Source organism: Nannobrachium achirus (genome assembly GCF_963921795.1).
Source record: "Nannobrachium achirus genome assembly, chromosome: 22".
Classification (NCBI taxonomy): domain Eukaryota; kingdom Metazoa; phylum Chordata; class Actinopteri; order Myctophiformes; family Myctophidae; genus Nannobrachium; species Nannobrachium achirus.
In genome coordinates this window covers 54,990,212-55,005,105 of record NC_137829.1, presented here as the reverse complement: position 1 = coordinate 55,005,105, position 14,894 = coordinate 54,990,212, and the positions used below count along the sequence as shown (strand labels likewise).

Sequence of the window (14,894 nt, the reverse complement as noted above, 5' to 3'; positions counted from 1 at the left end):
AGTCAGTCAGTCCGTCAGTCTGTCAGTCACACGTCACACTTTTCCCCTGCTCATATCTCCGCAACCGTTGCCCCGATCTATGCCAAATTTTGCACACACACTCCTTGCCTGCCAAATCACAACCTCCACCCATCAATTCACACATGACCCTCTTCTAGCGCCACCATGAGGCCGATTCTTGCAAAACACATTTTTGGACACAACCCCTGTAACGTAGGTGATCCGAACCTCCCCACCCGGCTTCGTACCCGGGTCTCCCACGTGAAAGTCCAATATCTTAACCACTAGACCAAAGAGACATTTCTTTGGTCCGGGGGAGATACTAGACTTTTGAGGCTTCAAAGGCTGGGGCTGCGACTCTCTCCGTCACACTCCTACAATGTTTGTGCTAAAATCACGCACATCGGTACATAGTATGTCTACACTCATGTCATCAACATGAATCTGCACCACCAACAGGCCAATTTCTTCAAACATATTTTTGGACACTACTCTCCCGATTAGGGACATTTTACTGTAGCTGCACCTTCCAAAAAACACCCTGGACGACGCTCCACGCGTCCCAGACTCTTCTCCCTTCCCTAAAACACCCTGGACGACGCTCCACGCGTCCCAGACTCTTCTCCCTTCCCTAAAACAACCCGGACGACGCTCCGCGCGTCCCAGACTCTTCTCCCTTCCCTAAAACACCCTGGACGACGCTCCGCGCGTCCCAGACTCTTCTCCCTTCCCTAAAACGCCCTGGACGACGCTCCGCGCGTCCCAGATTCTTCTCCCTTCCCTGACGCTCCACGCGTCCCAGACTCTTCTCCCTTCCCTAAAACACCCTGGACGACGCTCCACGCGTCCCAGACTCTTGTCCCTTCCCTAAAACACCCTGGACGACGCTCCACGCGTCCCAGACTCTTGTCCCTTCCCTAAAACACCCTGGACGACGCTCCACGCGTCCCACTCCGTCCCAGACTCTTGTCCCTTCCCTAAAACGCCCCGGACGACGCTCTGCACGTCCCAGACTCTTGTCCCTTCCCTAAAACACCCTGGACGACGCTCCACGCGTCCCACTCCGTCCCAGACTCTTGTCCCTTCCCTAAAACGCCCCGGACGACGCTCTGCACGTCCCAGACTCTTCTCCCTTCCCTAAAACAACCCGGACGACGCTCCACGCGTCCCAGACTCTTCTCCCTTCCCTAAAACACCCTGGACGGCGCTCCACGCGTCCCAGACTCTTGTCCCTTCCCTAAAACACACTGGACGACGCTCCACGCGTCCCAGACTCTTCTCCCTTCCCTAAAACACCCTGGACGACGCTCCACGCGTCCCAGACTCTTCTCCCTTCCCTAAAACGCCCCGGACAACGCTCTGCACGTCCCAGACTCTTCTCCCTTCCCTAAAACACCCTGGAAATAAATGTAGAATGTTGTTTAGACAGATGATGGGTTCATTGTACAGATTAAAACACGCTAACACACGTGTCTCTCTTGCCTACTGTGTGTGTGTGTGCGTCTGTGTGCTGCGTGTGTGCTGTGTGTGCATGTGTGTGTGCGTGCGTGCGTGCGTGCGTGTGTGTGTGTGTGTGCGTGTGTGCGTGCGTGTGTGTGTGTGTGTGTGCGTGTGCGTGTGCGTGTGTGTGTGTGCAGGTTTGCTCTATCATCCATGGATATGGAACAGAGAGATTATGATTCCAGAACAGCTCTTCACGTAGCAGCAGCTGAAGGTATGGTATTAGTATTAGTATTAATATTAATATTAATATTAGTATTAGTATTAGTATTAGTATTAGTATTAGTATTAGTATTAGGGTATTAACAGTTCTACTGTCAGATTTATTATGTATTTATTGGGGCTGGTGCCAGCAAAAAGCAGCTTAACTTTGCGATGTCATAGAAAAAGATATATTCATTTATTTTCAAAAGATGTGTTTATTTATTTATTTGGCGGCAGAGGGCAGCCTTATGCAAAGAATAGATGTGAATTGGGCCGCTCCGCTTGCCGTCGTTCATAGCATAGAAATGCATAATCTAGATCAGGTCCACAGAGAACAGCCAGGAAGTTAGTTCCCCCCCCCCAGCGCGACACGGTCGCCTTGGAAAACAAGGAAGTGCTGATTAGATAGAATCCTTTTTCTGATCGTCTATTTTTCGCTTAAAATATTTTTAAAAACATTCTCGAGTATATTCTTGTAAATGTCGCTGTGTGTTTGTTTACATGGCTGACATGTTGGATGCGGTACTAAATTCACGCAGTGCAGCCTGACTGCAGCAGCTGTTCTGAGTCTTTGATTAGCAGCGGTCTGTTATAGAACGGAGCGGTCTGTTATCAGGGTTAGGGTTAGAACGGGTTAGGGTTAGGGTTAGGGATAGAACGGAGCGGTCTGTTATCAGGGAATAACACACCTCTGATTTCAGCGCTTGCCCAATCAGAATTATGATTATGATTTATGACTTGTATAAAAGTATGCTATACTGTGAGTCGATCAAATAGACTAAAATAAAATAAAAAAATAAAAAAGTTTATTTGATCGCATGTAGTTTTTGCTGCTTAAAACCCAATTGTAGGTTGTGTAGTTTGTCTTGTTGTGTGTCATTGTGTGTGTGTGGCTAACTACGTGTGTGTGTGTGTGTGTGTGTGTGTGTGTGTGTGTGTGTGTGTGTGTGTGTGTGTGTGTGTGTGTGTGTGTGTGTGTGTGTGTGTGTGTGTGTGTGTGTGTGTGTGTGTGTTCAGGACATGGAGAAGTTGTGCGCTTCCTGTTGGAGGCGTGTAAGGTCAACCCTGTTCCCAGAGACAGGTTGGTACCGCAGACCACCAGGGGGCGCTAACATGTTTAGGCATTTAGCAGACGCTTTTTAGGTTGTGTGTGGCTAACTACGTGTGTGTTTTTAAGGTTCAAGGTTGTACTTTATTGTTAGGTCTTTTGTACAGGTACATAAGAGTAAAACTTATTATTTTTTCGGCTTCCGTACAGACAATGCAGTGATACATATACAATAAAGCAGAACAACAGAAAACAACACATCTAAAGATACAATAATAGGCGCAAAAAAAAAAAAAAGCATCCTCAGCTGTACATGTGCATAAAGTTTGGTACACCAATGGCATTATTTTCCTGTAGTAGCTACTGTACCTTAACTATTTATAAACAACTTCACAGTGTGTTCTATGTGCAAAAGGTCGATAATATAATTAAAAACTTCACAGTATATATACAGTATTTATATGTACAATTAGGTGCAGTTCAGCCTCTCAGTATCTACTGTAGGTGAGGCGGGGGGGGGGGGGGGGGGGGGGACCGTTCTCGTCTTTGACAGTTTGTTCATGTGCCTGATTGTTTGTGGAAAGAAGCTTTTTTGCAGTCCGTTGCTGGTAGCTTTGAGACTGCGTAGTCGTTTTCTTGGACAGGTCTTGGACAGGCTGTGGTTGGGATGGTGAGGATCTTTGATGATTCCCTGGGCTCTTTTGACACAGCGTTCGTCGTACAAGGCTTTAATCCAAAGCGACTTACAATAAGCAGATAATACATCACTATAATAAACAAGATAACATGTCAGAACATCAACAAAAATACAACAAATGCATATGAATATCAATGTAAAAAACAATATAATCAGTATAGAAAAAAGGATTCTACCTAAAAACAAGTGCTAACTAGCTTCATGTAGGGTCATTGAGTGTTTCAGTAGTGCTAAGGGTTTAGGTGGAGTCTGAAAAGGTGAGTCTTCAGTCCACGGCGGAAGCTAGCGAGTGAGTCCGTTGTTCTAAGTGATTAGCACATGTGATTTCACTGATGTTTTTATTGTTCCTTGTATGCTTTTTATATATTCTTATTTTTGCTTTTCTTATTTCTGATGTGTTGTTGCTGTAATGATTTTGATGATTTGTTTGTTTTCTTTGCCGCACCTTCGCTGTCAAGCACTTTGTGACTCTGTCTTAAAAAGCGCTATACAAATAAAGTTTATTATTATTATTATTACTAAGTGTGACAGGGAGTTTATTCCACAGTTTGGGGGCCAGGAGGGCAAACTGTCTCGGACGAGTGGATTTTTGTCCTGGGGTTTTTAGCGAGGGCTCTAGTTGGCTGATCTAAGTGAACGGGTGGGGGTGTAGGTTGATCAGGTTTTGGAGGTATGGAGGAGCCATACCTTTGGCTGCTTTGAAGGTCAGCATCAGTGTTTTGTATTCAGTGCTTTGAAGGTCAGCATCAGTGTTTTGTATTCAGTGCTTTGAAGGTCAACATCAGTGTTTTGTATTCAGTGCTTTGAAGGTCAGCATCAGTGTCTTGTATTCAGTGCTTTATTTGAAGGTCAGCATCAGTGTTTTGTATTCAGTGCTTAATTTGAAGGTCAACATCAGTGTTTTGTATTCAGTGCTTTGAAGGTCAGCATCAGTGTTTTGTATTCAGTGCTTTATTTGAAGGTCAACATCAGTGTTTTGTATTCAGTGCTTTGAAGGTCAGCATCAGTGTTTTGTATTCAGTGCTTTATTTGAAGGTCAACATCAGTGTTTTGTATTCGGTGCTTTGAAGGTCAGCATCAGTGTTTTGTATTCAGTGCTTTATTTGAAGGTCAGCATCAGTGTTTTGTATTCAGTGCTTTATTTGAAGGTCAGCATCAGTGTTTTGTATTCAGTGCTTTGAAGGTCAACATCAGTGTTTTGTATTCAGTGCTTTATTTGAAGGTCAACATCAGTGTTTTGTATTCAGTGCTTTGAAGGTCAGCATCAGTGTTTTGTATTCAGTGCTTAATTTGAAGGTCAGCATCAGTGTTTTGTATTCAGTGCTTTGAAGGTCAGCATCAGTGTTTTGTATTCAGTGCGGGCCGCAACCGGGAGCCAGTGGAGGGAGCAGAGAAGGGGGAGCACCACCAGGGGGCGCTAACATGTTCCTCTATACGTCACCTTTATGCTGCTTCCTGATTGGCTAAAAGCTCATCCATAAACGTCTATATGTCACCTTTATGCTGCATGGTGTGTGGGTGATGTCACCAAGAATCAGTCATATCTTCACCACCAGGTGTTTATTAATAATAATAATAATTACATATCTTCACCACTAGGTGTTTATTAATAATAATAATAATTATATATCTTCACCACCAGGTGGGGCAACACCCCCATGGAGCAGGCTGTTTATTAATAATAATAATAATAATTACATATCTTCACCACCAGGTGGGGCAACACCCCCATGGAGGAGGGTGTTTATTAATAATAATAATAATTACATATCTTCACCACTAGGTGTTTATTAATAATAATAATTACACATCTTCACCACCAGGTGGATGTTTATTAATAATAATAATAATTACATATCTTCACCACTAGGTGTTTATTAATAATAATAATAATTACACATCTTCACCACCAGGTGGATGTTTATTAATAATAATAATAATTACATATCTTCACCACTAGGTGTTTAATAATAATAATAATAATTACATATCTTCACCACCAGGTGGGGCAACACCCCCATGAAGGAGGCTGTTTATTAATAATAATAATAATTACATATCTTCACCACTAGGTGTTTATTAATAATAATTAAATGTAATTACATATCTTCACCACCAGGTGGGGCAACACCCCCATGAAGGAGGCTGTTTATTAATAATAATAATAATTACATATCTTCACCACTAGGTGTTTATTAATAATAATAATAATTACATATCTTCACCACTAGGTGGGGCAACACCCCCATGGAGGAGGCGCTACACTTCGGCCATCATGAGGTGGTGAAGATCCTTCAGGACTACGACAGTCAGAAGCCCCGCCCCCCGAAGAGCAGCGACGAAGAGAAGGAGACGCAGGAGAAGAACCTGGACGGTCTCCTGTAGGGGGCGCCATTACACCCTACCATAGCACCCCTACAGTCTCCTGTAGGGGGTGCTGTTCCTCCCTACCATAGCACCCCTACGGTCTCCTCTATTCCTCCCTCTAGGAGGCGCTGTTCCTCCCCACCAGCCCCTACGCCAGGGTTCCCCAATAGGCGGCCCGCGGGCCATTTGCGGCCTGCGGCGGGCTACTGTCTGGCCCACACCAACCCCAGTAATAATGGTGGTATAAGAGCAGCAACAACACTAGTAGTATATCGTCGTTGTCGGGTGGAAAACCTGTATCTCAAAATGTGTACGTTCTTTCGCAAAGTAAAGCGCTGCTTCATCATACAAAGCTGTCGCACAAAAGTAGTGAAAACAGCAGATGCGTTGTGTGCTTGTAGATCTGCTGTTTTCACTAGTTTAAATCGTTTTTAAAATGATAAATTCAAAATGAACGGTTTTGGACATACAAGGTTTTCACCCTAGACATAATTCAATGTTGTGGCCCTCAGCTTGGTACCCTAGACATGATTCAATGTTGTGGCCCTCAGCTTGGTACCCTAGACATGATTCAATGTTGTGGCCCTCAGCTTGGTACCCTAGACATAATTCAATGTTGTGGCCCTCAGCTTGGTACCCTAGACATGATTCAATGTTGTGGCCCTCAGCTTGGTACCCTAGACATGATTCAATGTTGTGGCCCTCTGCTTGGTACCCTAGACGTGATTCGGCCCTTGGGGAAGACTATTTGGGGAACCCTGCCCTACGGTCTACGTAGGGGTGCTATTCTGTTCCTCCCCCTCTGACAGACATGCTCCTCATGCTCTACAGCACTGGTTCTCAACCTGTGGGTCGGGACCCGCAGGGGGGTCCCCTATGATCCCTATGATTAGCTTAATGTGCAACATTGTTTTCTCACTCAACAGTAAACAAACCAACATCACGTTTAGGGAGTTCAAGGAGTCGTTCAGACGGGTTAAATCTGCACCCCTTCATACCTGCTTTAGTCCATTTTTATCATAGCTGCCCCTGTAGCGAGATGTCTAATGCCCCTGATTTGCCCCTGATTTGGCGAGCCCTCCCATAACTAACAGAGTGGATCGTCTTTATTCTAGTGCGGTTATTTCTTTAGCTTCAAAGTTAGTATTTTTTTTTATTGGATTGTGTTTTTCACAACGTCCTGAGACCAACCACACAGCTGTTTTGACCTCACAGGCACCCTTACTTGTCAAACGGCTTCTGCTCTGCACCAGAGCAGGGAGAGGAGAGCCGAGAAAGGGAGGGGAGGAGCAGAGGATCAAGTAAGGGTGCCTGTGAGGTCAAAACAGGTCAGCCTGGAAAGGTTGAGAACCGCTGCTCTGTTTCTCACTCTGATGCTGCCCCCTGGTGGTGAGATGGAGCACTGCTAAATGTCTGTTTGCAATGAATAGGAGCTTAAAGGCTTAAAGAAATAAATACGTGTTTTATATCAATTACATTATTATTATTATTGCTGTAGTTCTGGGAATACATTATTTTCACCACTAGATGAAACGTTGTTTGTGAATCTGATGCTGTTGGGAATTGATGTAAAAACATTTGAGGAGTGGTGTTAGCTGGAGGATTGGTTGATCTTCACATGACAGTTAGCACGCTGCAGAATATTATATTATAGTCACCTTATTCTATACTGTAGAATTATTTATTCCACCAGATAAAACATATTCTAGATAAACTTTATTTGTCCATTGAGTCCAAAAGGGGAGTGGTGTTAGCTGGAGGATTGGTTGATCTTCACATGACAGTTAGCACGCTGTAGAATATAATCTACAGCAAGGACTCAAGGTCTTTGCACACTGCTGCGTTTTTCGGGCCGAATATCGGAGTGAATTTCGGAGTGCGTGAATAAAAAAATCAACCTCACGTTATGTCAATCACGTTTGCACACTGCCGCCCATTTCGTATTTATTTTCGGACCAGGGTTGATTTTATCCGATTTTCGCAGCTGTCGCACTGAGTCCCTTGCTCTCTCTCTCTTTCCTCTCTCTCTCCCTGGCCTACGGCTTTCGGATTTCCAAAACGCAACAAAAACACACAGTGCAGTGTGCAACCACCTTTACTTTAGTCCTGGGGAAACTTTATTTATTCCACTTGATAAAACGTATTCTAGATAAACTTTATTTGTCCATTGAGTCCAAAGGGGGAGTGGTGACATCCTCATCATACCCAGAAGTTACGTGGGAACACCCACTGAGCGGCCTTCTGGCCTTGACTGCCCAAACATCCAAACAGAAAAGGCCTGTTTGATTGCATTAAACAACGATAAACTCACTTTGCCACTCGCTTTGCCACTCGATTTGCCATTCACTTTATGCATGCGCACACCTTCCATTGGTCGAGCTGCACATGACAATTTGGCTACTCAGACAATAAATAGGCAACCACATCTTTTGTAGTTTATTAATCATATTATTGGTAATTACACACCAAGACAAAAACTAAACAATCTTCATGAATTTAAGGCTTCATGGAACGAATTAACAACAACAACAACAACAACAACAACAACAACAACAACAGTAATAATAATAATAAATCAGTGGCTCTTTTTTTGTTTTGTTGTAAACTGGAATCATTTTACCCAGCATCCTTTGCGCTCAGGCTGTACATTTCGCTGCTTCTTTCATTTTATAGACTGTTGTATTTTATACACACACACACGCACACGCACGCACGCACGCACGCACGCACACACACGCACGCACGCACGCACGCACGCACGCACGCACGCACGCACGCACACACACACACATATATAATGTAAGCTGTAAATAGTTTATTTATGTACCAAGAGTTGTGTGCGTTTGTTGTACGAGCAGCTAGAGATGTTTATAAATTACATTAACATTCATGTATCCATTAATTAATATAGTTAACATGTGTATATTTACATTCATGTATCCATTAATTAATATAGTTAATGTATTTATATTTTCATTAACATTGTATCCATTGTGTGGCTCCCTGGCGTTCCACAGGGCTCTGTGCTCGGCCCCCGCCCTGTTTCCTTCCACACCAAACTGCAGCTTGTAGATCTGTATGTGTAGGTCTTATAGATCTGTAGGCCTAGAGCTTGTAGATCTGTAGGCCTAGAGCTTGTAGATCTGTAGGCCTAGAGCTTGTAGATCTGTAGGCCTAGAGCTTGTAGATCTGTAGGCCTAGAGCTTGTAGATCTGTAGGCCTAGAGCTTGTAGATCTGTAGGCCTAGAGCTTGTAGATCTGTAGGCCTAGAGCTTGTAGATCTGTATGTGTAGAGGTTATAGATCTGTTTGTTTTTTTCTGAATGTTTGGATTAAAATATCACAATCTGATTGTTAGGGATCATTCATCGCCACCTATCGGTGTATGCAAATAAGATGCTAATAAGATGCTAATACGATGCCAATTAGATGCTAATGAGATGCTAATTAGATGCTAATAGGTCGACATTCACCAACTAGTAACTGTTACAAGTGAAAGTCCACAATTAAACATTTACTTGAGTAAAAGTATAAAAGTATCGTCATCAAAATGTACTTTTAAGTACCAAAAGTAGAAAGTACTCGATATGCACATTGTCCCATTTCAAGTTTTCAAATTAACACCTTCTAAGCCACGGGGAGCCCCTTAATGTTAAAACCGTACTATATCGCACATCCCCCCAGGGACTCTCAGCCACGTCGTACATTCCCGGACTTTGTCTTTAAAACCGGAATAAAAGCTTTTGATCCGAAAATCGGCGATCGTCTAACCTTCCCTAGTCACCACTCGTGCACTGATAGCTCATGCAGACCGTGCATGAAGCAGAGGTGACGTCAGCGCCTCTCCTTCTCCAAGGCTACTCCCAGCCATCCGTTTGCTGTCTGCACACTCGAGCTCCTACAGCAGCCATGCTTGGGGCTATGCTAGCGAAACTTTTCAGTTCTGTTCTTCAGTCACACATGGACTATTTGCGGGGACATTTACGTGAAAGGATCGCGCACGCGAAACGCACGGGGACATCGACGATCGGCCAAAACCCCCATTCTATCCCAACGGAAATCGAGAAAATCATGGTGAGTTACTGGCCTGGGGAAAAAAAAAAAAGAAAAAACAGCGGCGCTGTTCAAGATGGAGGGGCTGCGGGGTCATGTTTATAAACATAATATTATGTCTCAGATCACAATACAATAATAGAAATGTCACGGCTAATCTACCAACCACCATTCTATTTCGGACGTCAAGGTGTTAACAAAAAAAAAAAAAAAAAAACTTTTGAAAATAACAGCAGGTTTGTAGATCGTCTATTTTCAAATGGCCGTAATGTACGCAGGGCTGACGCGGTTAATGTATGTTTAGTAATGATAATCAATCTACAAAGTAACTAACCAATAACTAAGGTTTTCAAGTAAATGTAATGGAGTAAAAGTACAATATTAGGTGTTGAGGCAGGAGTGGAGGAAACATTTTAATCAATAAGTCTTAACGAATCACTCATGATTGACAGGCAGTGGTGGACACATTACTCCCTTTTTGTACTTAAGTAAAAGTATCAATACTGCACTGTAGATGTACTCTGTTACAATTAAATGTCCAGAATTCAAAATGTACTTGAGTAAAAGTATGAAACTATTGGCATCAAAATGTACCTAAAGTACCAAAAGCAAAGTAACTAAACTTTTCAAACATTGTAGTGGAGTAAAATAATATAATATTTGGAAACCGAGATGTAGTGGAGTATAGAAGTAAAAGTATTGGAAATTGGAAATACTCAAGTAAAGTACAAATAGCTCAAAAGTGTACCAGGATGGTGCAAACTCTAAACATCTACAGGATCCTCAGTGGAGCCCCCTAGTGGAGCTTATACACTTAGCACTGTTATAATATGAAATCATTATAATAGTCATATTATACACTTAGCACTATTATAATTATGAAATAATTATAATATAGTCATATATAACTATACAGGTGATTGTGTTGTTGTGGATTCATGTAATATATATATATATATATATATATATATATTAACTAGTTTACCCAAGTCATGTTAGTGGATGTGTGTGTGTGTGTGTGTGTGTGTGTGTGTGTGTGTGTGTGTGTGTGTGTGTGTGTGTGTGTGTGTGTGTGTGTGTGTGTGTGTGTGTGTGTGTGTGTGTGTGTGTGTGTGTTACTGGATGTGTTTGGAAAGTATTCTATATAATCTCTGTAAATGCCAGATTTGTCCAACATGTAAAATGAACCAGCATTCATTCAGAATAGATTTAAAGATGTATGAATGTTTTCTTCGTTTATTTAAAAAAAAAGAAATGTCTGGAGGGACTACGTACATGGGTACGTACGTAGTCCGTACATATTAGGTACGTACGTAGTCCGTACATACTAGGTACGTACGTAGTCCGTACATACTAGGTACGTACGTAGTGCATACATACAGTGATTTTATTTGACCAAAGTTATTTTTTTAATGAGATTTAAAATTCATAAAGTTTTGTGCCTTTTGCCCAGATTTAAACCTAATCAGTTACATTCAAACTTGATAAATTACATTAAACTTGATCAATTACATTTAAACTTGATCAGTTCAAGTTGAACATTAAACCACAACAAATGTTAAAACGTTCCAAAGAAATAGCAGATCCACACGTTCCACTTGCTCGCGGTGCTAATGTGACGCGAGGTGTTGTGAGCTTGTAGATCCGCGATGGAGGCTATTTATTGCAGGATGAAGTGAACAGCATATAAAGAGTTAAGTAATTAATTAACCCATTCAGGCCTAGAATTATTGAATGCTTTAACCAGTGGAAAATAGCAGATCTACAAGCTCACAGCACTGCGAGCTTGTAGATCTGCTATTTTTGCAAAATCGTGAAAATTAGAATTTTGACCCTTCTAAGGTTTTTTGAAGAAAAAAAACGATGTTTCTATGTCAGCAATCTGGCCAGCCATCGTCAAAGAAAAGATCCTTTTCACTTAACTGGAGCTCAGTTAGTCTGTTCTTGAGAGACAGTGGTTCTCAAACCTTTTCATGTGAAGGACCCCCAAAATGATATTTATTTGGCCACGGACCCGCATCTCAAAATATTTAGTTCCAGGGACCACCCAGAAGCAACATTTGAGTTACAGACGTTCGCTTTGAAAATACATACATTCAAAGATTTGCACACATTTTCGCGACTTTTTCAAAAATAGCAGATCTACAAGCTCACAGTGCGGCACTCGGTGCCGCACTGTGAGCTTGTAGATCTGCTATTTTTCACTGGTTAAAGCATTCAATAATTCTAGGCCTTTAATTAATACTGTCTGAACCAAAGCTGTGTTGAATGTAAACACGTGTTTAATGAACACGATTAATTAATTAATGAACACGATTGATTAATTAATGAAGTGATCAAACAAAGCTGAATGGGTGTGGCCGTTGTTGAACAACAGAATGTCTCCTATGATGTTATGACATCACTATGATGTTTCTTCACATGTCAAAATGTAAACCAATAAAATATGATTGTCAAATATACCAATCTGTGAACGCTGTGTTCTTATTCTCACACACACACACACGCACGCACGCACACACACACATTGTGAGTTGTATGAAAAAGTGATTCTGATTGGTCAGTTGCTGAAATCAGCGGTCTGTTATTTCTGGATAACAGACCGCTCCGCTCTATAACAGACCGCTGCCTCATCAAAGACTCAGAACACCTGCTGCAGTCAAACTGCGCAGCCTTCGCTGCATGAATTTAGTGCTGTATCCAACATGACAGCCATGTAAACAACCACACAGCGACATTTACAACTAAACGTTGCTCTCAAGAATGGGGCGGCATAGCTCAGGGGTAGAGAAACCGTTATTAGAGCACGAAGGGTTCCCAGTTCGAATCCGGGCTCCCCCTGAGTTAATGTCGAAGGGTCCTTGGGCAAGACTCTGACACCTCTGGACTTATCAGTCCGTCGGGATGTTATATATGGACAACCCTCGCGGAGCCAGTATTTATCCCTTACATAAGGCCTTGTTTGGTAAACTTCCTCTGTACCCATCCTCACTTTTAGATCTAAAAGTCACTGGACAATCTGATTGATTGATTGATTGAAGACTTTATTGTCAGTTTGCATAGGAAAAGGTACAGTTTCATGACGGTACAGTTCACTGGTACAAGGTCTACTAAAAGGAGATCCATGAAGAGACTAAGCTTATTTCCACAGGAAACCATTAAAGTATCTCATATAACATTGAATGACAGACGAATAGAACACAGTACTATGCAGTAGATATGTAAAGAAAAGAAAATGAATGAACAAAAAAAGGAAAACAGTAAGTATAAACAAACAGTAAGTATATACAAAGAAGGGGCAGGGGAGGGTAGGGCTGGGCTAGGTTTGTTTTTTACCAGTTGCGAACGGAGTCTTTTGAATCCTTCTAAGACTTAAAAAAAAAAAAAACATGTTTCTATGTCAGCTATCTGGCCAGCCATCGTCAAAGAAAAGGTCCTTTTCACTTAACTGGAGCTCAGTTAGTCTGTTCTTGAGAGACTACTATGTCAGTGGTTCTCAAACCTTTTCATGTGAAGGACCCCCAGAATGATAGTTATTTGGCCACGGACCCCCATCTCAAAATATTTTGTTCCAGGGACCACCCAGAAGCAACATTTGAGTTACAGATGTTCGCTTTAAAAACACACACATTCGAGTTGCGAACGGCTGCTGCCTGTAAGTGGTTTTTCAGGGCAATTTTAAAGGATGCTAGTGATCCACACTCCTTTATGGCCTTCGGTAAGGCTTTCCACATTTTGGTGGTATAGCAGAAAAAAGAGTTTGACCCTTTCTTGGTTTTGACTCTGGGTTGAAAGTGATCTGTGGCACTGCCTCTGGTGTTGTAATTATGGACATCCTTAACGTTTATAAAGTATTTTGACAGGTACTTGGGTATCTTAGTGGTGTAGTGTATCTTGTACACCAGGCCCATTGCGAGTTGCTGTACTCTGTCATCTACTCTGAGCCACCCCATATACCCCACAATCAACACGCGCACAGGCACACATTAGATATACTAGAAGCTGAGTGTCTAGTCGGCGACCTGGCCAACTCGGGAACGATGTAAATAGGGAATGAATGCCCTTTAATGCAAACCCCATTATACCTGTTGTCATAAGACCCGTTTTGACCATCTGTCTGTCTGTGTCCCTTTATGCCCGTATGGAGATCTTTGTGATTCTGCGTCCACTTTATGCCCATGTGCCATATATGGAGATATCTGTTTATCTGCGTCCATTTTATGCCCATATATGATATCTCTTTTTGTTTGTTTCTTCTTTAAGCAGAATACGCAGCCTGCTTAAATCTGCATCATTCAAGTCATCCTCCCAGTCCCACACTTTGTTGCTTGTCTTATGTTTGTCTTTGTCTCTTTTATTTTCTTTTTCTTTTTTGGAGCAGACCCCATGCCCCACCCTTTAATGCAAACCCCAATATACCTGTTGTCATAGGCCCCGTTTTGACCATCTGGTTGCCTTTGTCCCCTTATGCCCATATATGGAGATCTCTGCACACACAGTACCGGTTGCTGAAAACTCTGATGTCAGACATCAGCTCCGCATACAGGCATTCATTTTATGCCCATATCTGGAGAACGCGCGTGCCGGTGGGAAGAACGGTTTTCGAGATACGCGGATTACATACATACATACACATTCACAGAGATTTTTTGTTGAGTGGCGTACGTGATGTCAGAGCCTTTTATGAAGTGATGTCACAATGAGTCAGCGATTGCGCCGATTTCCTCCGGAACAGCCTGATGTCAACAATCAGCTCCGCGTAAGGAGATTCCGAACGTTTCGCGCCGGTTCGGAAAAAACGTGCGTCGGGTCGGGCCGAGGCCCGGCACTGCACTCCGCGCCGCGGCGGGGAACGCGCGTGCCGAATCTGAAGCCGGTGGGACGAACGGTTCTCGAGATACGCGGATTACATACATAGAGATTCAACACGTGCAAAGTACAGGAGTGATGTCAGAATGCCCATATGCCCATATGCCCATATATGGAGATCTCTGTATCTGTGTCCCCTTTATGCCCATATACGGAG

At 42.7% G+C, this 14,894-nt stretch overlaps 1 protein-coding gene across 4 annotated transcripts in view; it reads left to right on the top strand.

The window, feature by feature from the left end:
- The window catches only part of LOC308308348 (glutaminase kidney isoform, mitochondrial-like), a 61,731-nt gene extending 49,437 nt beyond the window's left edge, over positions 1 to 12,294 (top strand). For all 4 annotated transcript variants that reach the window (XM_080753769.1, XM_080753768.1, XM_080753770.1 and 1 more), the window contains 3 exons: positions 1,638 to 1,714; positions 2,722 to 2,785; positions 5,681 to 12,294. In XM_080753769.1, coding sequence (XP_080609895.1) covers positions 1,638 to 1,714; positions 2,722 to 2,785; positions 5,681 to 5,834 — 295 coding nt within the window. In that variant the 3' untranslated portion in view covers positions 5,835 to 12,294. The remainder of the gene's footprint in view (positions 1 to 1,637; positions 1,715 to 2,721; positions 2,786 to 5,680) is intronic.
- The last annotated feature ends 2,600 nt before the right edge of the window (positions 12,295 to 14,894 follow it).